Source organism: Bidens hawaiensis, unplaced genomic scaffold, assembly GCF_021521415.1.
Source record: "Bidens hawaiensis isolate Kalapana, Puna unplaced genomic scaffold, B.hawaiensis_p1.1 tig00003488_1, whole genome shotgun sequence".
Classification (NCBI taxonomy): Eukaryota; Viridiplantae; Streptophyta; class Magnoliopsida; order Asterales; family Asteraceae; genus Bidens; species Bidens hawaiensis.
Window position 1 is genome coordinate 956375 of NW_027491195.1, and position 27763 is coordinate 984137.

At 33.8% G+C, this 27763-nt stretch overlaps 1 protein-coding gene across 1 annotated transcript; it reads left to right on the plus strand.

Annotated features, from left to right (window-relative positions):
• The first annotated feature begins 588 nt into the window (after positions 1-588).
• Positions 589-5669, plus strand: LOC143623491 (beta-glucuronosyltransferase GlcAT14B-like). Its single transcript, XM_077094388.1, has 4 exons — positions 589-1316; positions 1410-1485; positions 1563-1678; positions 4934-5669. The coding sequence occupies exons 1-4, from the start codon at positions 743-745 to the stop codon at positions 5446-5448; spliced, it is 1281 nt and encodes a 426-aa protein (XP_076950503.1). The 5' UTR covers positions 589-742; the 3' UTR covers positions 5449-5669.
• Positions 5670-27763: the final 22094 nt, after the last annotated feature.

A 27763-nucleotide genomic window follows, 5' to 3' on the forward strand; every position in this document is an offset into this window, starting at 1 on the left:
AAGATTAACAATCAATTAGATTATTGTTTAGCCGTGTCAATCAATTGGATTAAGTTCTAACGATCAACATAGCTACACATCCAGTCTCTTGGTTTATTGCTTCAAACAAAGGTTATAAATTCAATAGGTTTAATTATCAATCTAATTTACTTCAAGACCTGAAACCTAGAGTTTTGTTACTTTTTATTAATTATCTACAAATCAAAATTTTTAAAACCGCCTGATATCGTCTGTTCGCTTAATATAATTAGTAATTAAGTATTAAACTTGATTAGTACTTTTCACTGATTCACTGTGGATTCGACACCTTACTTGTCCTAGCTAGTAAATGTAATTTATAAATGTTTTTGATTGACCTTTCGACATTGATCACAGCTCAACTCAAACGAGTTGATCCAACAACATTTTCCAAAGTCTTTTAACAAGTTAACAACCCTACCTATAATCATAATTATAAATGTAAAACATATAATAATCCTGTGTTTATTAATATAAAACAATGAGTCATTGAGACTATCAAATTTCAGACAAGTTGAATTAATTACATAATATTCCAATCTCCAACTTCCATCTTTACTCACCTCCTCCTCCTTCTACTTCCAAATCCACTCCCAACGCCGCCATTGATCCACTTCAATCAACCACATACATCCTTAATTCAACCGTCAATTGATTCCACCACCACCGGAATATTCTTCCTCCACCGTCGCCGGAGTTCCATCACTTCAAATCCGAACACAAAATGAAGAAATTAAAGAGCTTTTATATGCATCTGAGACACCCACATACAATAAAGAAAAAATGGATCTACCCATTTGCAATCGGATCCACCGTCTCTCTATTCCTACTGTTCTTTGTAACCTTAATTTCACTCTACGGCAATCGAAACATATTCTACTACCCGGCACCCGGAACCTCGGTGTTTGTCGAACACCAGTTAAAACCCATCGGATTCTCCGAAACCCGAAACCCACCAAGGTTTGCTTACCTAATATCCGGGTCCAATCACGACGGCGTGATGCTCCGGCGGACGCTTCTTGCTCTGTACCACCCGAATAACCGGTACGTAGTCCATTTGGATGCCGAATCTTCGCCTGCGGAGCGGCTGGAGTTGCAAAAGTTTGTGGAGAGTCATGCGGTGTTTGTGAGATTTGGTAATGTGGTGATGATCACCAAGGCGAATCTCGTGACGTATCGTGGACCGACTATGGTGGCGAATACGCTCCACGCTGCCGCCATTTTGTTAAAAGAAGGCGGAGATTGGGATTGGTTTATTAATCTTAGCGCCTCGGATTATCCGCTTGTTACTCAAGACGGTATATTGTTAGAGCATTGGATGCGGACGCTAAATTTGCTGATTATTATTATGATTATTATTTTGTTAATAATGATATTTGTGTTTGTTTCAGATCTGCTACATACGTTTGCTTCGTTACCTAGGGATCTTAATTTTATTGATCATACGAGTAATATCGGATGGAAAGAGTAAGTTGTTATGAATGATTGATGCGATAAGGTGGTTCGGATAATTTGTAATTGAATTTGAATGTGTGTTGATTCAGGTTTCAAAGAGCTAAGCCTGTGATAGTGGATCCTGGATTGTATATGACCGAAAAAACTGATGTGTTTTGGATTACACAGAGAAGAAGTGTGCCTACAGCTTTTAAGTTGTTTACAGGTTTGTCTGCCATCTTTTGTTAGTGACAGAGGTGTCTTAATTCATTATTATTATTAGCCAATTATGGTAACTGCCTGTGCATGTTGGTTGTCTCTTTGTTGTTTAGTTCAATTGAGGTAGTATAAATCATTGGGATGTTGACATATAAGTATGGCATTGCCAAATCAGTCAGTTTTGCATGTGAAGTTTGTTGAAATTGAAAAAAGTTAAATGTTTTGCAATGTGCAGCTATTAATTCTTTATGGTCAATTTTGATATATGTTTTTGAGGTCTAGTTTAGGTCTATGATTCTACACCTGAAGTTTGAAAGAGAACGTTTACGATACCTTATTAACTTGGATGAACTTTTGTTGTCATATTCGATTTAATGTTTGGCCTTCTTCAATATAAATGGAACTAGCCTTTCTTTGATTTGAAAGTATTATTTAACTTCCATGAGGACTATAGCAAGAATTCTAGTGAAACCGTGGATGTAAGCAAATTGCTAAACCATGCACATGCTGTCTTTTATCTTGGAATGCTACTGAGGTATATTAGATCCTAAAGGTTGAGCCTTGTTCATCCCTTTGGTATATTGACTTTTGGATTCTGTATTGTTTTGGCACACGAACACGAACGAATAGGATAACTAATTGCGTCATTTTTACCAAAACACAAACACGAGTTCACACGACACGACTTGTTTAGGAACTTGTTTAAGTACACGATAAATAATACGTATCTATTGAAACAAAAATTGCCAAAAGTTCATAAAAGTTTTAATTAATACAGAAATACATATACATAAGACTTAATATAATAATTCTAGACATATTTGAATAAAAATCCACAAAAGTCTTCACAAATACATAGCATACTGCCATATTATAATAAAATATAATTTTATTTTTAAATTAAAATTATATACAGGGTGCTAGTTAACCTGTTAGGACACGAATCTAAACAAGTAAACTTGTTTAAGACACGAAACTTATTTAGCTCAAACCCAGACTGGGTGTCGTATCGTGTCGTGTTAACAGACATGTGTCAGAAATTGCCAGACCTAGTGTTTTCCTTGAAAAAAATAGGATCTTAAGGAGGGTTGGAGCTAGTTTGTAACGCTGGTTTTTTATTGCTTGTGATTATATGTGGCAATCATGACCCATTGTTCAATAATGGGTTAATTTGGGCAGCACACAACACTAATTGTATATGGGTTCTTAAATTAGTCAACAGGTCAAAATGGTAACCTTAAATTAGTCAACGGGTCAAAGCGGGTAACTACTATAAAACTTAACTTAAAGAGAGGTCCAAATGGGTTAGCACCCATGACAATTATTTGTCCTCACCTATTTGTCGCCACCATCGCCACGGACATCGACACTCCGCTCCGCTGCCACCGACCCAGCGCCACTCCACCACTGCAGCCTCTGTCGCCACCACTACCAGCACACTCACCACTTCCGTCTTCCCCACCGATTGCCACCACCACCAGAGTGGGCTAGGGCGGGTGAGACTTTTTTATTTTATTCTGAAACGACTCATTTTAACCCGGGGTGGGTGGATAGGTACTTTTTTTTTCCTAAACGTTTCATTTTGACCTGGGGGTGGGGTGGGTACTTTTCTTAAAACGGCTCATTTTAACCTGGCGGTGGGGGTGGATTGGTACTTTTTCAAAACAACCTGTATTGATACGAATTTATTTTGCTTGGAACCTGTTTTAACCTGAACTCTTGTTTCTTAGAAACTTAAACCAATTATAGACCCGATCCTGTTCTGACCCGTAACCCGAAGCTGTCCGACACGCCCAAATTGCCAGGCTTAGTGTGTGCAAGCTTCTGTTCGGTTTTGACTCTCCATCGAAACCGAGTGGTTCGGTTATGGCATTCTCTTAATCGATCAGGGTTTTGGTTTGGTTATCGGTTAATTAGCCATGTTCTTTATGTGTTCATGCCTTTTGTTTTAATAAAAGTGTTCACCTATGGATGAAAAAGACTATAGAAACAGAAGTGCCTCAATGAATAAAAGCACCAATACATGTAGATATAACACAAAAAATCAAGCACATACATCATGAATAATTCAACAGTACACAAGCTAGAATGTACATACAGTTTTGTCGTCATCTACCAGCTTAAGATCTAACAATCTGAACATGTGTGCATGGAACATAGACATTATATATGTGTGCATACTGTTTAATAGCTCTGGTTTGGTTCGTTTCGGTTTTTGACATCGGTTATGGAATGCATAACCATAACCAAAACCGATTCTTTGGTTAATCACTTGCTTTGAATTTTGGACGTAATTTCGGACTCCAAGTCACAAGTCGGTGAACTTGAGGTACCAATATTGTCAAGTCGGTTATAGTTGGTTATGTTTTCTAATTGTTTTGTTATTATAATTGGTCATCTCTTGGTTAGCAAGGTAGGTTAGTCTATATAAACCGAGTCATGACTAGACATTATTGGACACTCGAGATGCAACCGAGTTAGGGTCCATCAAGAACCAAACCGAGTTAGGGTTTGAGAGATTGTAATCAGTTTTTTGAGTTATATTTCTGATTATTATAAACGAGAGTTATTCGTTTAGCTCGTGTTTGTTTATCTATCAGGACTTGATTGAAACCACCCATCGGTTAATCTGGTTATCGTTTTAAAGTGGGTTAGTTTTGTCGGTTTCGGTTTGGTTATCGATTAATTGGTTGTGGTATGCTTACCCTAACCCATTGTCAGTTTTCTCATGCCTTTGCTGGTGGGCTACTATTCTACTAATGACTTCCCACTCAACCCATTGACCCGTTGAAACCGCAAGAGCCCATCTCACATGGCTTGCATTCATGAGATAATTCTTATGATAGGGTTATGGTATGTGATTTCCCGTTTGTCAAGACAGGGTTCACATCTTTTATAGGACTTGTAGGGCGGGCCCGGGCGTTTCCCACATAACTAAAAACTATGTGCGCTCGTGTTCAACTTGCCAGCTTTTGAAACCTTTAAAACCATGAAGACCTTTTAACTTTATGCAAAAGCTATTTATTTTTCACATGAATTGTCGATGTTTAAGACATCGGCTTGAAAGTTGAACCATTTGAATTCAAGTCATTTCCTTCACTAGTCAAATACATTCATTAATCCAAAAGTTCAAAAGTTTATGTCACTTATAACTTGCATAACATTCTCATTGTATACCCTCCTGTTGTGAAATGTCTATTATACAATGACACATAGTTTACTTGCATTTAATGTATTTTGCATTTATATTTTTTTATCCCAGGATCGGCTTGGATGGTATTATCCCGCTCTTTCATCGACTTCTGCATATGGGGATGGGACAATTTGCCTCGAACAGTCTTAATGTACTACGCAAATTTTATCTCGTCACCCGAAGGCTATTTTCATACAGTCATATGTAACGCAAAAGAATTCAAAAACACCACTGTAAACAGCGACCTTCACTTTATTTCATGGGACAACCCTCCGAAACAACACCCTCACTACCTCACATTAGAAGACATGCAAAAGATGATCGACAGCAACGCACCGTTTGCACGAAAGTTCCACCAAGATGAACCCGTGCTTGACCGGATCGACTCTGAACTCCTGTTCCGAGGCCCAGGTATGATTGTCCCTGGTGGGTGGTGCATCGGGAGCTGTGAAAACGGCTCAGACCCGTGTTCAGTTGTCGGGAATGTTACGCGGTTTGAGCCTACAAGTGGGGCGAAGAGGCTCGAGGTTCTTGTGAACTCGCTTTTGTCGGGTGAGAGTTTTAGAGCGCAACAATGTAGATGACTATAAGTGGTGGATAGTGATTGGTTGTAATTAATGATCACTGCAACATGGCGTGTCTAGTTTCATGACATGTGGCGGGTGCTCGACTCGATTCTGAATATCATATGAAGAAGGTAAGGTAATTGTTATGTTTTTTTGTTTATGTGGGTGTTTTAGCCAATTCTTTTAGAACCCTGATTCGCCATTTTTATTAGAAAAAAGTTTATAAATATTCTAAGGGGTTGAAAAACAGGTAATTTTGTCCCCATTTAATTGGGGACAAGAACAATGCTGTAAAATATATGAGAATTTTAAAGCCTTCATAACATGCTTTTGTTCAGATTTTGTTGTACATTGTGCTGTGTTGTTGAATTCATTATCTTTGTTGAAATAATTCTGATTATGATATACAACCAAATGTTATTTCTTTGGGGTCAATGTGGACAAACAAGTTAATTAATATTAAGAGGGGACTTGCAAAAAAAAAAAAAGTTAATTTCTTTTTAAGCTTTTCGAAACAAGTTAACCATATACATGAGTTATCTATAAAAATAAAAGTTCCGTCTTGTCAACCAATATTGGTATGACACCGCTCGCTCTTAAATCATTATGCGTAGGGAAACATGTGTTAATTGTCAAGCTATGCAAATGTTGTTTCTCTCGAATTCTGAATACTTGGACAAATGAGTAATTAGGCCTTATTCTAGCATTGATGAGAACTTGTTGGATTCATTCTAACAAATCTAAACAATACTATATGATCTTGGAAGTGGTTGTCTATAACAGTTAGTCGTTTCCACCAAGTAGTGTGCTTCACTCTCGGTCAAGTTGTAGCATTTAGGGTTGATGAGTTGTATTCTGGCATGAGATTGAAAAACTATATTTCTCGGGTATTGGTGATGCGTGGCCTTTATTACCCGAACCATATACCAAAAAAAGTTTAATTTTCCCTTAACCATTGTCTTGTATATATTAGCTTCAATATATGGGGATGACTTTCTTTCTTGCAACAGGTGGTTCCAAACATTGTTAAAGAAAAACATGATTTTGTGGTCACTTAATTCAAGAACTAACGGCTAGCAGCAACGCACTAAAAAAGATTAACAGGTTACTCAAATTTCAAAATCAACCCAAAAGTACCCACTTCTCAATTTCTCATCATCACATTTATATTTCAAAAGAAGAAGAAGAAGAAGAAGAAGAAGAATATTAACAAAGTGGCATATGTTCTTAATACAATAAGATGTATTTTTTATTCTACAACCCTTGGTTAAGCAACGAGTTTAACATATCTTCAGAAACACTGCTCTTACTATTTAAGGGAAAATAAGACCAAGATTATATGCTCTTGAAAATCCAAGTTAATCAAGGGCCGGCCCAAGGTAAAAGAAATCAACTAAAATTCAAATTTGGTCTTAACAAGAAAGCCAAATGTGCTCTTAAAGAAACGAATAATTGGACTTTTATTGTAAAATTGCAAAAATAAATTGTTAGTGTTGAGACTATATATAAAGTTTACCACTAAGGTGCTATTTGTTTTTTCAGAGGTAAAACATCTGCAGTCTGCGGACCATATCTGCAGGCATCTGCAGCAGAAGAGGTGGACCAAACATCTGCAGACTGTAAGAAGAAGACTGTTTGTTTTTTAACGTCTGCAAACTGTTAAAATAAGTCATTAAAAACAAAACCTTTATATAAAAGCAAGTACCTTTCAACTTCAACTCCCGCTGTTCAAACATAAATCTAAATTTAGCATAAGTAACCAATCAAAATGACTAACAAAGGCCGAGATTGCTTATATATTACCTCTTTTTAACTTTTATAAGTTGTTTTGATAAGTCATTCCCTTCTGACTTATCAAAAACTCATTTTTCCTTCTTTAAAAAGTTAAAAAAATAGCGTTACCCATACATCTTTTAATTTATAAAATTTAAAAGTTAATAAGTTGTTTTGATAAGCAATCCCAAACACCATCTTAATTTGAGAGATATCATCAATTCAAAATCATGCTCCGGATAAAGGAATTTGGGTCCGAAAGTTCAACCCCTTACACCATTTACGTTCATATCATTCATTATGGGCAAACACTTCTAAGGTAAACACCATTAACTAATCAATTTCCACCTGGCATTCACACCCACCAATTTTATAAATAAATTCCAAAACCCAGAAACCCCAATTGATTCGAGAATTCCGATGTCAATTTACAAGACCAATTTCTTCTATCTTCAATCAGCGGCTGAGAAGGAGGTGTCTACAATCGGGTGCGGGTATGACCTCGCCTGTGATATACGGTTAACCGGGTGAAAACCTGGTCCATCCGGGTCAACCCTGATTGAGCTTGATGGTAAGTGGAGGGGCCGGCGGTGGAGGAGTGGAGGCGGCGGTGGAGAAGTGGAGGAGTGGAGGCGGTGGAGTGGAGGCCGCCGTCGGCCAAGACAGTGGAGGAGTGGAGGAAGAGAGGTTAGGGTTGGAGAGGAGAAAGGGTTAGAGTGAAGTGTCTGATGATGAAGGAACAAAGAAGAAGAAGTGGAGAAGAGGTGAGAAGTCACATGTACAAGACTTCTAGGAGAAGAGGACGCGCAGACGTTTTTTAATGAAACGTCTTCGCAAAAACAAATACACTGTAGAGCCCAACGTCTACGCGTGGTCTGCACGGCGCAGACAGAAAAGGTACAGAAGTGCTTTTCAGGAAAAAAAAACGGCAACTAAGTTAACAAACAGAGAGAAGGAAAATAAGTAAACAATAATGATAGTATATATTAAAGGAAGGGAAGGGAGGTATAGTCCCTTAACACGCTTGGTTTTCTTTTGTTTTGACCTCCCCAGAGAAATGATGATGCGCATGTGTTGGCTACAGAGTAAGCATGCTGGCGTCTACGCTGTTCTCGCTTAACTCTCTCAGTTTCCGATTAGATGTTTTCCTCTTTAGGGTTTATATGACGAAACGCTACAGTGTATTAGTTAATGTTTGCTGTAGAGATCTTTTGATTAGTGAAAGCAACATCAACATAGAGGTGCGTCGTTGTGGCTCTGGCCTATTTTGTCTCTCTCCATTAGCATGTACGACCTGTGTTTCTTTGGTTTTGGAATAGAAATATACATTATCTAAGTTTAGAATTTAGGGTCTTGTGTTAATTGGGGAAAATCATCGTTAACTTTGTGTTTGAGGTTGCTGAGCCAATTGTGGCGTTTGTTGGTGGTGTCAAATCACAGATTGTGAAGAAGATGAAGATCAGTTTTTCTCTAACTCAAAATCAAAGGTAACCCTAATTTATCCCCAATTTTGTTTGGCATATCTTCAAATATTTAGTTTGTGTTTTTGTTTGTTTGCATTTTCATTTCTCTTTTAGATTACCATTTGTGTATTATACTTTAAATAATATGCATTCTTAACCTATATAATTAGACAGCAAATTATTCTTTACAATCACTGATACATACATACTTGTTCAACTAATGTTTGTTACAAGATGTCACAACATATATCATTGTACAGGTGACGCCATACTTCCAACAGTGATAAAATAACAACTCAAACAAAAATAATGACAAGCATACGCCTACTATCAGAAATCATTGAAAAGCATAAACCAAAGCTGATAAGTGTCCACAGATTAAGTTAATTAATTAATAATGATAAACATAATAAACATGCCTTATGGAACCTGCACTTCACCTATGTTATGGGCAAATGACGACAACCGTGGAAGTTGACCTAAGAAACATAACCCAAATCAAGCAGAAACACATAAAAAGGACGACCGTGATGACTGCACATAAGAGGTTCATGTTCTTAATTAAGATCCATCAACCTTCAATTATATTCACATTTATTTTGTTCTGACTTCTAATTATTACTGTCTTTTTTTTATATGCAATGAATAAATTATAGGTAAGAAGTGGTGTGCGAAAGAGAAACATTTTGCTGATGGCATGATTTAATCTCTTCAAATTTAAAGACTCCCCATTTTCTTGAAAGGTTGCCTTCTTTCGTGACTTCCAACTGCAGCTAACCCTCACAGCAATTGACCTCAGAGGGTTCAGTATAACTACAGATGTTGCAACCAGCATCTCTCTGCCAATGTCATTCTGAATTGATGCAAGTCCAAAGTAAACGGTATGAATGTCTATTAAGTACTTTGTATTCTGATGTTTAAAAACTAAACAATGAAGATGAAAGTGTAATGTCTTAAGGAGAAAGAGTGTAAAACATTCTAAATATTCAAACATTGTACCTGGTCACTATAGCTTTGCATGACTAGCTGCATTTATTTATTGGCTTACTTTAAATTGTCATACTTTTTCTCCCAGACACATTCAGACCGGCCACTCCCACCCCCGCAACATGGGGGGTCAAAATACTAGTTGTATTCTATGTTGAAACTGTTTTATATTAATTTGTTGAATTTAAAAAAATTAAGACGCACTAAATATTAATTATATTGTGGCTGAGTGTTCTTGCCAATATAAATTCACTTATGTTTTAATTTTGAATGTGTTAGGGCTGTAGAGCTAATCGGACCAATGACTCAGCTTTCTCTCTACACGATCATTAGGATTTCAAGGGGACAAAACTATTAGAACTTTCAGGCTATTCTTTGATCAGTGTCAACCGCTGTCGTGTGACTGCCAGCTATTAAGGCATTGATTAGGAGTAATCTGAAGTTCATTGGGAGTTGTATGTAATCAAGATGAGATTCTGTACTTTTACATGCTATCTAGCAGTTAGACATTGTGGCCCCTCGTTGATTCAAACTAGTGAAGTGTGAGGCCTCACCCAAACTTACTGTGTGTTTGATTGGATCATTTTGATTCTAGATCGATAACAATAATGAATAAACACCATATGAGATTGAATCTGATGCATGTCTCATAGTTCAATTGATATCTTATACAGAAAGGATAGATGACAACGAGTACTATAAGCTCATTATCTTGAAATGGTGTATTCCAAGATGTTTTGGTTAATGACTTTAAAATGTCATAACTTGTTGGGGGCAGCCATGTGTAGCTAGAGCACCACTGGCTGTCAGCGTTGAGGAACTTAACCAAAAACCGTCCAAGTGGGAGACTGTTGGATTTTATGGACCGGTTCGGTTAAGTCAACGCGGCTGACTGAGTTATGACTCGTGAGAGTTACACCTTGGGTGACGAGCATAAAGCCCACTTAAGTTAGTTAGCCGGGATTGACACATTGTTAACGAAATGGAAAGAAACGGACTGAGCTTTGGAGTTAGAGATGGGATTGGTGGCTCGGTTAGATTTGACTAATTATAATAGTTAACCTAATCATAATAATCAAGTGATTAAGGAAAACCCTAGCCACCAAGAAGCTCTCCATCTCCTCTCCCTCTACCACTGTCGTTGTCCTCCTGCCCGCCGGAAGTCGCTGTCGCCGCCCTGTGCCACTGCCACAGCCGTTACCAGCCACTGTCGTGCCGCTGCTGCCGGCTGCCTCCGTGCACCGCCACCACCGGGTCTCGTTCGTGTTGTATCCTAACGAAGTTTGTTATCCCTTAGTGTCTCAGCCGGTTTATTTATTAAGTGGGGTAACAATACATATATTGTCGATGTATAATTATATTTAATTTGGTTGTTTTGTTTTGTAATTGTATTGTTTATAACCGGATCCTATATGGTTCCACAAAGTGATGATTACTCGTTTATTTATTCCGTTGCGTTCATGATAATTGTAAATTTGTAATGATATCAATAATTATGAAACCATAATTAAATCGGGTTTAAATGTTAAACTGTTAAACTAATCAACAATGGAACCCAACAAATTAAACTTGGAATAGAGGTTTTAAATAGTTGCAATCTGCAAAGCAATCAAAGTATCAGTTCGGGAAATTTCAATTGAGTTTCCAAGAACATTAAACTCACATGACATGAAGAGTAAAAGAGATGCACAAGTAAACACGTTTTCTTTACCCTTTATCTTTGTTTAGTGAATAATTACTTTTTTTATCTAAAAACCAAATATGTAGATAAATAGTGAATAAAATACGAAAATGACAAGTATTTTTATTTTGTTTATATTTTTATTTCATTGATGCTTTGATTTTGAGAAGAGATTAGTTAGGTGACTAATTATTCTATGAAATTGAAATTACTGTATTTATTTTCTATTATTTATTCAGAAATGATTTGAAAGAACCAAAACAAAAAATAGTAGCATTTGTTATAGCAACAACATAATAGAGATGGTCACTCAAACTATACATAAATGCTTAAGTCAACAAAATGTTCATAATAGGTAAATATGAAGCGGTATGACTATTAGCTTAGATAAAATTCAAAACAAAAAATGTTAGAATGGGTGGTTATCATAACTTATGGAGGTTTCTTTAACCCATTTATTCATTACATTCAAGTTCTATTATTGGGGTAGTTAGAGCTCGGCTCATTCGCACCACCAATTATGAAATATCAAACCTGTCTCGAATCAATGGTTTTAAATCGGTTTCAAACAGGCTCATATAGGGGGGAAGCTTTTTTATGGCCCTGGTGGCCCCACCCCCTGTGATTTTTTCTCAGTAGTGTAAATTTACGCGTTTTCCTCTGAAAATTTTTATACATATTACCCCCTCCCCCCTCTTTATACATAATTTGGTTGTTTTGTTTTGTTTTGTATTTGTATTGTTTATAACCGGATCCTATATGATTCCACAAAGTGATGATTACTCGTTTATTTATTCCGTTGTGTTCATGATAATTGTAAATTTGTAATGATATTAATAATTATGAAACCATAATTAAGTCGAATAGTAAATAGAGTGTAAATAGAATAGTAAACACATATTTGAAATTGCCACGAAATGCAACCAGTCATTTACACATTCTCCAAAATCGAATAGGCATGATTCGATTTTCCAGCGTCTAAAGCCTGAGACCTCCTAATCTTCCAATCCCCGTCGAGCTCAGCGATTATGAACTCGTATAACAGAACGACACTAACGATGAACATAGCGGCATACAGAGCCACCGTTACTTGCGAACTGAGGAAGTAAGAATACAGAAACACAAATCCAAACGAGATAACCGTGTACAGAAACCACATAGTAAATTTCAGCCAAAGTTTCCTACTCGATTTCTCGTGTTTAGGCAACGCGAGGTACCTCACGAGGCAGCAATCCACCAATTCGAAAATTAAAAAAACCAATAGACCGAGAACTGCCAAAGAATAGTCGTTGGTGCGGTAGGCTCTACCAAAGGAGGCAATCGTGTTAGGCATCATGATCACAAAGTAAAAAGGGAACAGATTGTCTTTGTTATCGGCTTCTACGTCGATCGGGTGATCATGATTTGGGTTGATCTTCTCAGGAAGCCCCGTGGCCTTAACTGCCATTTTGATTGAAGTCGAGGTTAAGGGATTAATAATTAATAAATAAAGACACGTAAATGAGAGTGAGTTGGTGTTAGTAAGATTGGAATGAAGGTTTTATATAGAGAAAGACGTTACGGAAATATCATTGGGGTTTCTTAGAAATTGAAAAGCATATCCTGGTAGGTGACATGAAATGTAAAGGAAGTCACATAGAAAGTGATACAATGGTGTAAACTACACCATGGGTCTCGAGCTTAATTTTTTTAATTTATTTTCTAACTTGAGCCGTGAGTAGGTCTGTAAACGAACTGAACGTTCGGTGAACTATTTGTGAACCGTTCGGTGGGAAGTTCGTTTATGTTCGTTTATTTAATAAACGAACGAACATGAACAAAAAATTTGTGTTCGTTTAATTAAACGAACGAACATGAACAAATGTTTCGTTCGTTCATTTATGTTCATGAACGTTCGTTTATGTTCGTTTATGTCTGTTTATTTATGTTCGTTTATGTATTAATAGAAAATAATTAAATATTATCTAGATAGATCATCTGATTAAATGTTTTATATTTGTTAATTTGTGTACATTTAAATTCGTTTATGTTTGTTTGTGTTCATTTACATTTGTTCATGTATGTTCGTTTATCTTTGTTCAGTTATGTTCGCTTAGATTTTAAACAAACGAAAACAAATGTCCCTTTAAAAATAAACGAACATAAACATAAATATTTGTTCGATCAAGTGTCCGTGTTCCTTTAAAGTTAAATGAACAAACACGAACATGCCCTTGTTTGTGTTCATTCGATTCGTTTACATGATTTCATTATTCTTATTGATGAGTACATCGGTCTCAATATCTAGGCTCTGTCGATTTTATTTGTGTTCATGAACCGTTCGTGAACACATTAATTTCCTTAATGAACGAACATGGACATAAAATCTCGTTCGGTAAGTGTTCGTGAACACATTATTTTCATAACGAACGAACATGAACAAGGTCTTGTTCGTGTTCATTCGGTTCGTTTACAGCCCTAGCCGTGAGTAGAGTTTTTAAAATTTAAACCTGGTTCGGATTTATTATAGTGGAATTTTGCCTCTTGAGTACCTCTATTTGCCTGTTAAATGCTTGGGATTCAAATTTATCAATTGTCTAGCAGAGTGTAAAGTGGCTCCTCATGTCTGTCACTCGTCTTGTTAACATAAAAGTGAGAAAACAATATATGCTTTTATTGAAAAGTTCAAGTTATTCTATAAAGAAAGACAAAAAAAAGAATGATTTATAATAAAAAAAACCTGTAAAAAATTAAATAAAAAATCATAACTTAAAATTTAATAAAAAAAAACAAAAAAGTAAAAACACAAAAATGTTTCCACCATCTTTCTCGTTCTTAAAAAAAATAATGTTGAGGGAAGAAAATCATTGTGTTTTTTTGTTTATCATTGTGTTTTGTGTTTATTTTCATCATTGATTATGTTTTTTTTCCTTGACATTGTGTTACATTACTCAACATTGTGTTATATTTTGTTCGGCATTGTGTTATATTTTGCGGTCTATTGTGTCTTTTTTTTAATTATAATTGTGTCTTTTGTTCATTTTCGTCATTATGTCTTTTGTCTCTGCATTGTGTCTTTTCGGCGTTTTTTTTTAAACGGGAATGACAAGTGAAACTTTTTTGTTTTTTTTTAATTTTTTCGCTTTTTATTTATATTTTGAGTTATGATTTTTTTAATTAATTTCTTGGAATTTTTTTAGAGGTTTTTATGTGATCACAAATCCTTCTCACACTTTTCATTTTTGTCTCCCTTTATATTTTAACACTAGCTTTTGAACCCGAACCCGTGTATTACACGGGTTTTGTCAAATGATAGAGATAAATAAGGTATGTTATTTCAGTTGTGATTCTCAAAATACTTGTAAATTAATTTAATATAGAATTAATGGAAAAAACAAACATGGGTTAACGAAAAGTACTAAAATAGCATGATTTTGGAAACACCATGTGTTGATTTGCAATAAATTTAATAAAAGGTACTAAAGTTGTGCAGTTGGTCAAACCTTAGGTATGAAAATGACACTTGATTCAATAATTAATATAATCCACGTTATGTTATAACCCATTTGACAAAATGGTTTTGACCCATGACCCATAAATAGCTAGAATGAATGAGATGAGAGATTAAAAATTAGGTGAAATGTGGGCTTGACACATAAGTTTTAACATTTTCTTTTATTAGAATTGTAAGATAAGATAAGATTTTTCTTATTAAAATTGCTTCCGACCAAACTTTTAATAAATTTAATTGTTTCAAGTGAAAACACACAACCCAGTCAATAGAAACCTAATCTATTGACTTCCCTGGTCAAAAGGTCCAAAATGACGCACCCATCCAATTGAACTAAAACTAGTGTTTTATAAAACATGAACGGTAGTAAAACTCAAAGGTTTGGTTGTTTCAGACGATTACTCGTATCCTTAAAAAATAAAACCCAATCAAGAGACTTCACAATAAATAAACAGTACGGTTTACGACTAAAGTAACAAACATTTGCGCATACCAACAACCAATTAAGGGATTACACGTTCGTCCTACAATTAAAATGGATCAGTTTGAGGCTAAAACTAAAAATAACATGATTAATCACAGTTTAAAATGTGTGACTTTACAACTTAACCATAAGTTTGTGTTTCCAAGGACGTGATCTTTCACCCTATGTCGATTTTGTGTATCATGCTTTTAAAAACAATTAAACAATAACTATTTGAAGTAAAAATGAATTGATGTGAAAATTGAAACAGTAACTATTTAAACAATAACTATTTTAATTAATGTGAAAATTTTCATGTTTTTCCATACTATTCTCAGCCCGTTCCCTACCCTATATTCATATATATATATATATATATCATATAATTACATTAAAAAAAACACTATATTTTCTTTTTTCTGTTTAATTAAATCATATTTTCTCTCTCTTTCACTCACAACTACTTTATGAAAATATTAAAAAATTATACAGTATCTACAGTGAAACCCCAAATTTAACTTTCCCATATAAATTTTCTCTCTCTTCTACTTACAACCACTCATAACCATACCATATAATTTACAAATCCCCCTCACATAATTTTAAGGAATAGATTGAAAATGCTATTAGTACACATCATTGATTCTCGCCTAAGTGCTATTAAACTTCGTGGAAATTGCAAACCACACAAAAGTGACGAAAACCATAGATACAGTCAAATCACATGGACGAGAACCGTAGTTCTGTAAAAAAATAATAATAATAACGATAAACAGGTTACTAAAATAGCTATATAAAACACCAATGAAATTTTATTTTAAAAAAAAAGATCAGCCGAATTCGTATCGATTTACCACCTCAACGTTTGAGACCAACAACGCTTGGATTTATCGGTTTTGCTGACATATCATTTTAACAAAATCATTATAATTTTGGAAATTACACGAAATGTAACTAGCATGTCAACTACACTTCAGCAAACCACCAAACGTGGATAATCATTAGGGCTGTTCACGAGCCAAGTCAAACCAAACGAAGGCTTACTCGTTGCTTGGCTCATTTACAACCAAACCGAACGTTTGAAATTTGAACCGAGCCAAAATCGAATTAGCATTTTTTAATCGACCATCGAGCGATTTTCGAGCATTATTTATTTCTTTTTCACATTAAAATTTTCAATAAGAAACAAGTTTGAATGTTGTAAATAATATATTTTGTAAACATATTAGTAGTTTTTAGACAAACATGTAATAGGTTGTAAATTTTTATGAAAAATAAATTTCAACTGAGATATAATGCACATGTAAACAAACTTCATGTGTTCTGAAACTTGAAGAAAACAAATAAAACTATAAAATTGACGGAATTTGAAAAATTTTAAAGAGTTTAAAAAATTGTATACTTGTATTTATGTGTGTTGTCTATATATTTATATATTTGTTCATATATAATTAATTATATAAAAAATAAATTAAAAATATTCTAGTCGAGTCGAACCGAGCAAACCTTTGTTCGTTGCTTGGGTCGTTTACAAACCGAACCAAGCAAAGCAACTCGTTTACAATCGAGCGAAAATATAAGCAAGCAATTTTCGAGCAATTTTCAAACGAGCGACGAGCAATTTGGACGACACTAAATTACATGTAAGTCTAGTACATTTTTTTCTTTGTGAATTAAGCTTAGAATAATAGAGGCTTTAAATAGTTGCAAGGAATCAAGGTAACCGTTTTGGAATTTCCATTGAGTTTCCTAGTTGTAACATTAAAGTCACTTCGTCATCACTAAAAGTAAATTTCATATATACATATTTTTTTTTCTTTATCTTTATTTTTATCTTTATCATTGTTAGGAAAGCAAAGCTGGCATACTATATTTCATTTAAAAAGATAATAAAATATGTAGATTAAAAATGAATTATGATTTTCTAAATGGGAAAAGATTTTTTTTTCTTCTTTATTTTTTATTTGCATTTTAAGGATAAATGTATTGTGTAATTAGACGAAAAGCCTAATTCTTCTATGTATTTATTGAGATGTGTATGAAATGGAGAACTGCATATAAATGCTCAGTTCAACAAAATGTTGATGCTAGGAATTTTATACAATAATAACCAACTTTCATCATTGTATCAATTTGTCTCATTTAGATCACTCAAGTTTTATCCATCTACTAATCCAAGTTTTTGTTTGTCATTTTGATAGTTATTATGATGGCATGGAATATTTTCAATAATGACATGGTAGACTAATGATAGGAAATTAAAATTATTGACATGAATTTTGTTAATATATAAATTCAAAAAACATGTTCTTTTTAGTTATTAAAAATTCAAATAAAAATAGTGTTTTTTCTCTTGAAAAGCATCACTATTCAATATTTTATTAAAAAATCTATTTTCAGTTTTGAAATTTCATACTATACTTAACTTTTTATCATTTAAGTTTTAAGGTATAGGCGTATCTATAATTCTAAAAAAGAAATTAAAGTCATCTAACATTAATTCAGACAAATTATATAATAAGCTGAAAAAAAACAATAATTCATCATATAAGCGTAAAAAAAAAGACTAGTCAACATTCTCGTTAACATAGCCAAAAGAGTTTTTAAATATCCATGTCATTAATTATAAATTTCATGTCACCAATAACAATGTAAATTAGACTGCACATAGTAGAGGTATACAAAAAAACCGGTTTGGGACCGGTTTTAGGCAAACCAAACCGAACCGGTTTGGGTTTAAAACCGGTTTCACCCAAACCGGTTCCCAACCCGACCCAAACCTTCAGTTTCAGAACCAATTCCCCTTAAGATCTACCAAACCGGTTTGAGAAAAACCGGTTTATAAACTGAACCGAACCGACAGGACCATGTCGGCCTATCTTGTGTCTAAACCGGTTTGAGTCAAACCGATTTTGACCAGTCATTAACCAAACCGGTTCGGTTTGGGTTTAAAACCGGTTTTGTACACCTCTAACACGTAGTGGCAATATAGGCAGCGCTAAAGATTCTAATGTGGCAGCCCATTTCTCGTTACAGCCCAGTACGCCTCATACAATTGAAGCACCATATATGTTTTCCGTTAAGCCCACAACGGCGTTTTGTGTAAGTTCTTTTAGGAAAGACAATAAATAATAGTCAAATTACAATCCGTTGAATATTTAAATTGCAATACATTGAAGTTCTTTTTGAAAATACAAAGAAAAAGAAATCTGTTAAGACTTTATGTAAACTAAAATAAAATAAAAAATTTAATTTCCATTTTTATACTAAAACCAACAATTTAAATCATTTTCACCACACCAAAAAAACGCCCAATTATATATTGGTGGCACCCGGTTAAAACATGTTCGCCTGATCAGTTGAGATAAAGCAAAAGCTAAAGTCCGATCCTCATCAACTTCCTTGACTATAATGAAGCTCGAGATAGTATCTCACATGGAAAGCTTGTATTCTAAAATTGATCATTTACTCGGGTTTAGATGGGAATAGCAAAACCGATATCGATTTTGCTTTTAAAAAAAAAAGACTTATCTCATTTATCACCCGAAGATCGTGCTATATTCAAGCAAAGGAATAATGAAACTCGTGCCAATTAGTAGTCATTTTTTTCCCTTTAATATGTGTCACACCCCGACCATGACGGAAACGTCGGGGTGCAACCGATTGTTCATCACACACGACACTATTAAGTGACAATATTTAATCAACTCATTTAAATTCATAAAAACACAAAGAGTCACATAACTTGTTCATACAATAACCAAATTCAAATCATAGTAAATAATATATTGTTCGTTTTGCTAATATCCTAATAGTCTCGATAACGTTTTTTTTTCTTCAAGTCCTCGAGTCAACCTAAAGTCAAACCTGTAACATTGCATAAATAGATTTTGTCAACACAAAGGTTGGTGAGCAATTTCATAGTTTTTGAACAATAGATATATAATATGAAATTCCACAACTTGTATACAAAACAATAAATAATAGCAACAATTTAGATAAATGAAATCGTTAATAAGAATACATTAACGACACCTTTCTATAAGGGGATGCCAAATATACTCGGATTTTGTATGAAATCGTTAATAAGAATACATTAACGACACCTTTCTATAAGGGGATGCCAGATATACTCGGATTTATGAATCAACCATCCAAAAGCGGTAAACACATTAGCACTTAAACATATAAGCATATAATCACCAAATCGAGCATTTATTTAAGTGAAGTATACAATAAAGTTTGTGGTTTAAGACTCAAGTATAAATCATTTGGATTTGAATAAGTTTGCAATGTCACCCCCAAAATATAAAAGAGTGAAAACGGGGGATGAAAGTACTCACATTCAAGAAATAAACTTGAAAGATTTGATGATTTGGAGATTAACCGGAACGATGAGTTTAACGAACGAAGCCTAAAGGAGAAGAAGTCTTGTATTAGAAAAGTTGTCTTGGAAGTCTTTAAATGAAAATAAATGATAAGAAATATAAACAATTTAAAGTTTAAGGTTTAAAATGTAAATATTTAAGAAATTATAATAATAGTCCTTTAAAATGTAAGTTTGCTCGAAACCAGGTTAAAGTATCTAGCCCTTAATTTTACTCAACCTATGTTAAGTAATAAGGTGGGTAAAAATGCAAGAAAACAAGTCCCTTTATAATATAGATACTAAAACGGGTTTTAACGAGTGTTCGGGTGGTCGGTTCGGGTCTTGGTGACTTGACCAAACCCAAAGTCAACTTTCCCAAAATAATAAATGTATGAGATAACTCAATAAATCTTAAAGAGACTTAACCAAGTATGTAGTTCTATTGTTTTAGAACTAACAACGTCCGTTAATCGAGTGTTCGCTTTTAGTCGGTCCAAACTTTGTTATAAGATCAAGTTGGATTCAACATTCCGAGTACTTTGTGAAAATAATTAAAATCAGTTTATAAAGTATTTTTAAAGAAATATATAAGCTTTAATGGTTAAAAACACACTTGTGTGTCTTAAGCGAGTAAACTTGGTTTAGTTCGGTTTGGTTCAGTTTTTTTTTATCTTGGAATAAGGCTAAGAATGGTTACCACATGTCCAAACATCATAGAACTTGTAAAATAATTTATAAATAATAATACCAAAGTTTTACATACAAAAAGTCAACAACAAAGTCTTTAAACGAAAGTTCGGTTTTCGGTTCGGATCTTGTTTCGGGATAAGACCGAGGTTAGATTCTACAAACCCATAACCATGGAACTAATTAAAATGATTTTAGAAACTCAAATCTTACATAAAACATGTTTATACAACTATTTAAACAAACTAGTAAACAATAGTTCGGCTTCCGGTTTGGAGCTATTTACGGAATAACCGAGGCTAATCTCTACAAACCCATAACCATGGAACTCAAAATGTAAAATAAAACTAAGATAAGCAGAAGTTAAACAAGTATAACTAGTTTGATAGTTAGATGGGGAAAATATATATAATCAAGGACTACTACGAGTCCTCCATGTAGCTTTGTCTTATGGGCCGGACACTTAACCGACCGAGACTGGAGAAATGCCCACCGAAGGTACAAAGAGTGCTATTATATATATGTTGTATAACAATCTTCAAGTATAAATAAGTGTTAACAAGTTGATTATAATGTAAGACTATGGTCAAATTGACTTTGGAAAGTCAAACTGCCAAAAAAAATATGAAGAACACCTTTGAATGCTTGAGAATTGGAAGAGAAAGAGATGAATGAGCAAGGATTAATGAATGGGATAAGGGTGTATATATAGAGTGGGTTGAAAGGGTCAAGCATGGGGTATGATATCAAGGTTTGCATGCAAGAGGGGTCAAGACAAGTCACAAAACAACAAAAAAATAAAAAATAAAAAAATGGGCTGCTGGTCTGCTGCTGGTCAACACGTCGGTTCGCGTCCGGAAGTTCGTTTTTGATGTATCTTGAGCGTTTTAAGTCCGTTTTCGAATCCGTAAAAGGGGTTTTTCAAATTAGACAAGCGGGAATGTTTTAGTAACATAAAATCCAATATTTTATATATTTGAAATGTTCGGGATATAAATCGGGTCGGTTTACAACATAAAAACAAATACAAAATAAATACAATTTAACCCGAAATCGAGGATTGTCACAATATGTTATAGTGTGTATGTGTATGTGTGTGTGTGTGTGTGTGTATAAAAATTTATTTCAAATATCCTTTGTATTTTATTAATAAAATAAAGAAATGATTGAGCAATAAATGCAATTAGTTAAAACTACCACACTTGATTTAAAATGAGTTTTAGTGAATTTATATTTGCCTACATGGCGCCTAGGTGGAATTTTAACAAAACAATTTGTTAAAACCACTACAAATAGTCTTAAAATGACATGTCAACGTAATAACTTACCAAGATGGTAAAAATCTTTGATTAGTACATAGGTGAAAGTTGAGTGGTCTAAATGGGACAAAAAAGTTAGTGAGTAACGTAATTGATACAAAAAAGTTAGTGAGTAACCTAATTGAGATAAAAAAAAATTAAGAGTAACCAAATTTATACAATGGGAAAAGTTTGTTATTATTCTGTGAAGTTTTCCCTTAAAAAAAAAATAATCTATTGATTGCATGGATAACCTTGTTATCACGGAAGGGGTGTGAGTAAATTGTAAACAGAATTGCATTATGATTAATGTATACTTATCTCGGGATGATCTTAGTAAATGTGGTCTTTGGAAGTAGGACTGTTCAAAGGGTAAGACCCTATCCTTTTATCTGATACCCTACCCTGACTGTTTACCCTTTTAGGAAGAAATGTGGACCCGAGACCCTACGCTCTAAACAATAAAAGGATCGGGTATAAATAAGGGTTTCAAGGGTTCAACCCTTTACCCTTTAAAGCTGTAATCGCAGCTCTTTTACTGCATTTACTAGTTGCATATCTGACTTTAATATATGAATCCTAGAACGATTATATTTTCATTTAATAACACAGTATACTCTAAATTCGAAAGTTTATCAACCATTTGAACCGATGAAAATAATATTCACGTTCACACATTACATGTAGAGAACAATTCAGTGATTTTCATATATATATATGTGTGTGTGTGTGTGTGTGTGTGTGTGTGTGTGTGTGTGTTTCCAATTAGTAGTATGGTCTTTTTATTTTTATTTTTTTTAGTAGTTGGGAAATTTATGATGAATCATATATAAAATACAAACTTCTCCTACATTTCAGATTAATCACGAATATGATATACTAGATTTTATCCCCCGTATTACGGGGGTTGTTTTACATTATTCGTTTTTAATATATATATATATATATATATATATATATATATATATATATATATATATATATATATATATATATATATATTTGGATTTTAATTTTATTTATTGTAAGAAAGCTAATAATTAATATACTTGAGGTTTGATGATAAAATGGTTGTTTTTATATATATATTTTTTTAATATTTATTTTTTGGATTTTAATTTTCTTTGTTGTAAGAAAGTTAATAATATACTTAGGGTTTGATAATGAAAGAGTTTTATAAATAAATGATATGTTATAACCCGTTTAAAAACAATCTGGATTTGGTGACCCATGACCCGCTTATGTTTTTTACTATAAAATTGTTTATTAATTATAAATAATATCTTTTTCTTTTTAATTTGGATATTAAATTTTAGTATATCCCTATATTATAGGATTTTTACATCAAATAATTGGTAAAATTAATTTTTAATTTAATGAGATGTTATAACTCGTTTAAGAGCTATCTGGTTTTGGTAAGACCCATACCCATAAATTTAGGTTAAATCAATGAGAGACCTCAATTTAAAAATTAAGCAATCTGGCGGCTTCCATAAAAGGGGGAGCGACCACATCGCGACACATAGGATTTTGGGTTTTTGTTTATATATATTATAGATATCTATTTAGAAACTAGTAAACGGGTCAAGGGTTTAAAAAAGGGTCGGACCCTTGAAACCCTTTTACTCTTCTATAATATATGATTGTTTATTGGATTACATCGAAACAGAAGGCAAGCGGGCAACAAGCTGCGCCGCTACTCCTTTTTGAATCGCAAAACCTATCTTGCTCTTTAAGGTGAAATTTAAATACCTTTTACCCTACTCATATTATATATTCGGGTCTAATTAAGGGTTTTGCAAGTCGGGTTAAAAGGTTTTAAGGGTATGACCCTTATCTTGCTCACCCCTATTTGGAAGTATATTTTTGGATTCTTGGAGGGGAACTCGGGTGAGTATTTGCCATTTGGTATTTTAGTGCGGTTACGTCTCCATATAAGCGACTTGGATCCCGGTGACTAATGGTTCGATGGGGTAGACACACAATGTCAACAGGAAATAAACATAAAGTAGCTTTGATTATTAAACTAGATTCTCGGATTTAACGAAGATCCAACTTTTGGCCATATGAATTGGTGTAACAATAATAATACATGCTGCATAAAGAGAATGAGATATTTAATAGCTTTGTTAAGATAAAATTTTAAGTTAATAACAAATTTGTAGCAATTTAAACCAAAGAGACATATTATTAGAAAGAATCTACAGCCAGAGCTTTTTTTTTATCGGAATTAAAGGTATGCAATTAACAAAATATAAAATTGGTGGGAATGAAATGAATGATTACGTCGTTTTGTTTGGTAGGTAGGAAAAAAAAAGAAAAAATAAAATTAAAATGGTAGTGAGTGGCGACAGAACCTACCCAATAGTGTTGGGCTTAGGACCTCACAAAATTAAAGGCCTCCATGTTTCAAATAAGCTTTATATATACATTTGGGCTTATCATGCTCATATTTGGTTTTGGGCCTGCATAAAGGATGGGCTTCTATTCAACTATCTGAAGTAATCTAAGACTACACAAATCTTGTAATGCCACCTCATTTTTACTCAAAAGTAGTTTAGGTATTGAGTATTGACTCCACAAATCTTGTAATGCCATTACTTTTACTACGAACTACCCTAACTATTAGTGTCACTTCTTTCAAGTACCATAAACAAATTTGCGTTTGGGTAACAGCTGGGCTCAAAGTGATGGGTTGCAGAGTCGGGGTGTCAAAAGCCCAAAAATGAAAGTGGGGTTGCAAGCTACCTTTTGGTGTTGACCACAGGGGTGCAAACTGCACTTAACTCTTAATATAATAAACTAGTTTTTACCCCGGCGCATTGCGTCGAGCAGGTCAGTAAAACTCGGACAGTGGCAGAACCCAAGCGTTGAGCCAGAAAGTCGATGCGAATTCGGTGACGCGCATTATCGTATCGGAATTAAAACCAAATATAAACAAAAGGTTATAGAAAATGAGGTGAACCAACGGGGTGGTGGCGGTCGGTAAAACTTGAGCATTGGTAAAGCCCAACCGTTGTCGATCGCGGACGTTGAGGTGGTGAGTCTACGGAATTAAAACAAAAACATTGGCGTTACGACGACTTGATGCGAGTTCTATCGGTATCAATTAGGATCATTACATATACGAAAACTAAACTTAAAATATAATTTGTCATATTTACAAGAAAAAAACAAATATTACATAATTAAAAATATCTAATACAACAATCAATGGATACAAAGAAAAAGAGAAAAATTCAATAGAGTTTTGAACTTGGGCCAATTAGAACATAAAGAATTAGGAAATGCTCCGTCAACCATCAAACCAACTTAATAACTTAGAACAAATCTTGAAAGTAATTATATAAATAGTCAAAGTCATAGCCTTAAAAAACTTTGTGACAACAAAGTTCTCAATTATACTAATTTATAATTATAATTGTTGCAAATTACCTGGCAAAGTGGGCTAATAAAACAATCATGGGCCTTGAAAAAGTGGTCTGCATATTAGTTTTAAATTGTCTGGCCCAACATGAATGTAAAGTCAAAGTTTTGGTTAGGATTGTTTGAATAATGGTTCTCTTTCAACGGGTATCACAGCCGCATCCCCATTTTTCACCGGGTACCCCTAATGGTGGAATTGGTGTACCCGCTCAGTTTAAGGTACCATGAAGGGGGTGCCTGCAAATGCCCGGTCCTTCTATACTATATAAGATTTTGAATATTGCTAATAAATTTTGAATTATGCATATCTAGAGGTGACACATTTATGATAACTAAGTATGGTTATTGGTTAAACCTCCCATAACAAGAAAGTTAAATGAGTCTACAATTAAAAGACCACGGTGTGTACTAGCAAAAAAATATTTTAGTGAAGGTCATGGTAATTGGTATAGACCTTAATGAAATATTCTCTGTTTCAGGGATACCTAAAATGTCATTGTATTACAATTAAGTATGAGATTTGAGCAATGGATGACAAAATGAATTTGCTTAGTAGAAACATAAGCGCGAAGATGAATATACGCAAGCTTAATGAAAAATACTTTTTCTTGAAATTAGGATTTTATATAGATAGATGGGCACATACATATAAGGAGTTTATTGGATCATTCAAAGAGTACATATTAACAAGCTCAACCAAAGGAACATAATTTATTCATGTAACTTTGTATGTTTGACCACATAGAATCTTGGGTGATATTGATCTTGATATATTTGTGATGATCAAGATGTCGATCAAAAGTGGTAACTGATAACTGACTCTATCTAATTATAATGAGGGTGTGTGCTTAAAAATAAATGGTTTCTTCATTTGACACTTAATGGAATGTTAATTAATGAGGTAATGATATGTTGCTAGGCATATACATTGTTACGCTAAATCTTGTGCAATTGAAATTTGATGGTTTTTTTAAGTGCATGACATGACAACACATTAGGGTTTGTAGGTAGCTTATTTACTGTTTAGTTACGTTAAGCGTATGTTGGATAATGTTGCTTAGTGACATGACCCTAAAAATATCATATATTAAAAAGTTTGATAGACTTGTGTGAAAAAACTTTTTAAGAAAGTTATACTAACACATCCACATCAACAAGCCACTCCATCATGCCCCTCCGCAGAGCGAGTGTTGGAATGTTCACCGTAAAAACTGCCTAAGTGATACTTTGTGGAGGGCTTTAGCGCCCCTTAACACTTGCCCTATGTCATTTCACATTTGCACTGGATTGGTTGAAGGGGCGCTAGAATGGGATGTTCTTAAGTTAAATTATTAAGTTGTCAAAAATAAATCATTGTAAAATATTAATAAATTTAATTGTTTCCTTAAGTTCTTTCTTTTTGATTATATAAGTATTATTCTACATTAAAAAGTAGAATAAATCCGATGTCATGTTTCTGTCCAGATTAAGTGATAAACTATGAAACAGTAACAGTTCGGAGTCATCTCACTTGTGTAATTGTGTTGTACATCTATAAAGACAAAAGGAGAGCATCTTGGTTTTATAGTTAAAAAATACTTTATGTTCACTTTCAAGTTCTAACAATCAAAAAGCCACATATATTAAAAATAGTAAGTATATATTAATATTGTAAGCACTAAGTTTTGTGTCATGCAATGCAGTGTTCTAGTCATACATGTATGGAAGGGGTAAAGCATGAAAATAAAATAATACCAGTCAAAAACTAACGAATGACTTTATCTTTTGAGCAAACGACGGGTATCACCCCTCAGTTTGTTATTTATCAGTTACAAGAGGGGCGTTCGTGTGTTGCGTGAGTCATGAAACGCATATCAATGATAATTCGGGTTGTGTTAAATAGTGGTGGATTCAGAAATCTTTGTCAGTGGGTATCAAAAATGGTCAACTTAGAATGGGTCAAGTCAAACTAAAGGGGGTCAAACCAAAATGGGTCCGGTCAAAATAAATTACATTAAATAAACCACGTATAAAAATGTAAGTAATAAATTTCACTTAAGCACAATAAACAAAATACATATTACAATTGACAAAAACCTTTACATAATTATCATAGCTCAAAGATCTTACGTACATATAAAAAAATAAAGTTAAATAGTGTAGAATTATAAAAAAGAAATGATACTCTGAACACTATCATATTTGGTCTAATTTTTATAACTGTCCAGTTAAACTAAAAGAATATATCACTATATTAATAACTAATTGACGAAGTGGTTAGACAATTAAACAATCTAAGCTTAATTGTTATCTTGTGAAAGAAAAACTAAACTTGCGTCTAAAAAGTTGGCTCGGAAAGTTGGGTTTGGTACACTAAAGAAACACGGATGGGGGACATAGGGTCTTTGAACCTAATATATTAAAAGTTTAGATAAGAAATACGAATTTGAGAGAGTGCCTACGCTCCCCCCGGCTCAACACTTAATCCACCCATGGTGTGTTTGAAACCAAAAAATGATCCAAAACCAAACGAAACAACTTAAATGAAACAAAAACCGATGATTTAATTTTATATTTTCATAAAACCCGACATTTCAATTTGGTTTCATTTATGTGTGTAACTAAGCTCTAAAAAAACAAACCAAAGTTATAGATTTTATCTTTTATTTTAAGTATAAAGTCATCTATAATATTTTTATATATAGTTTAACTCAAAT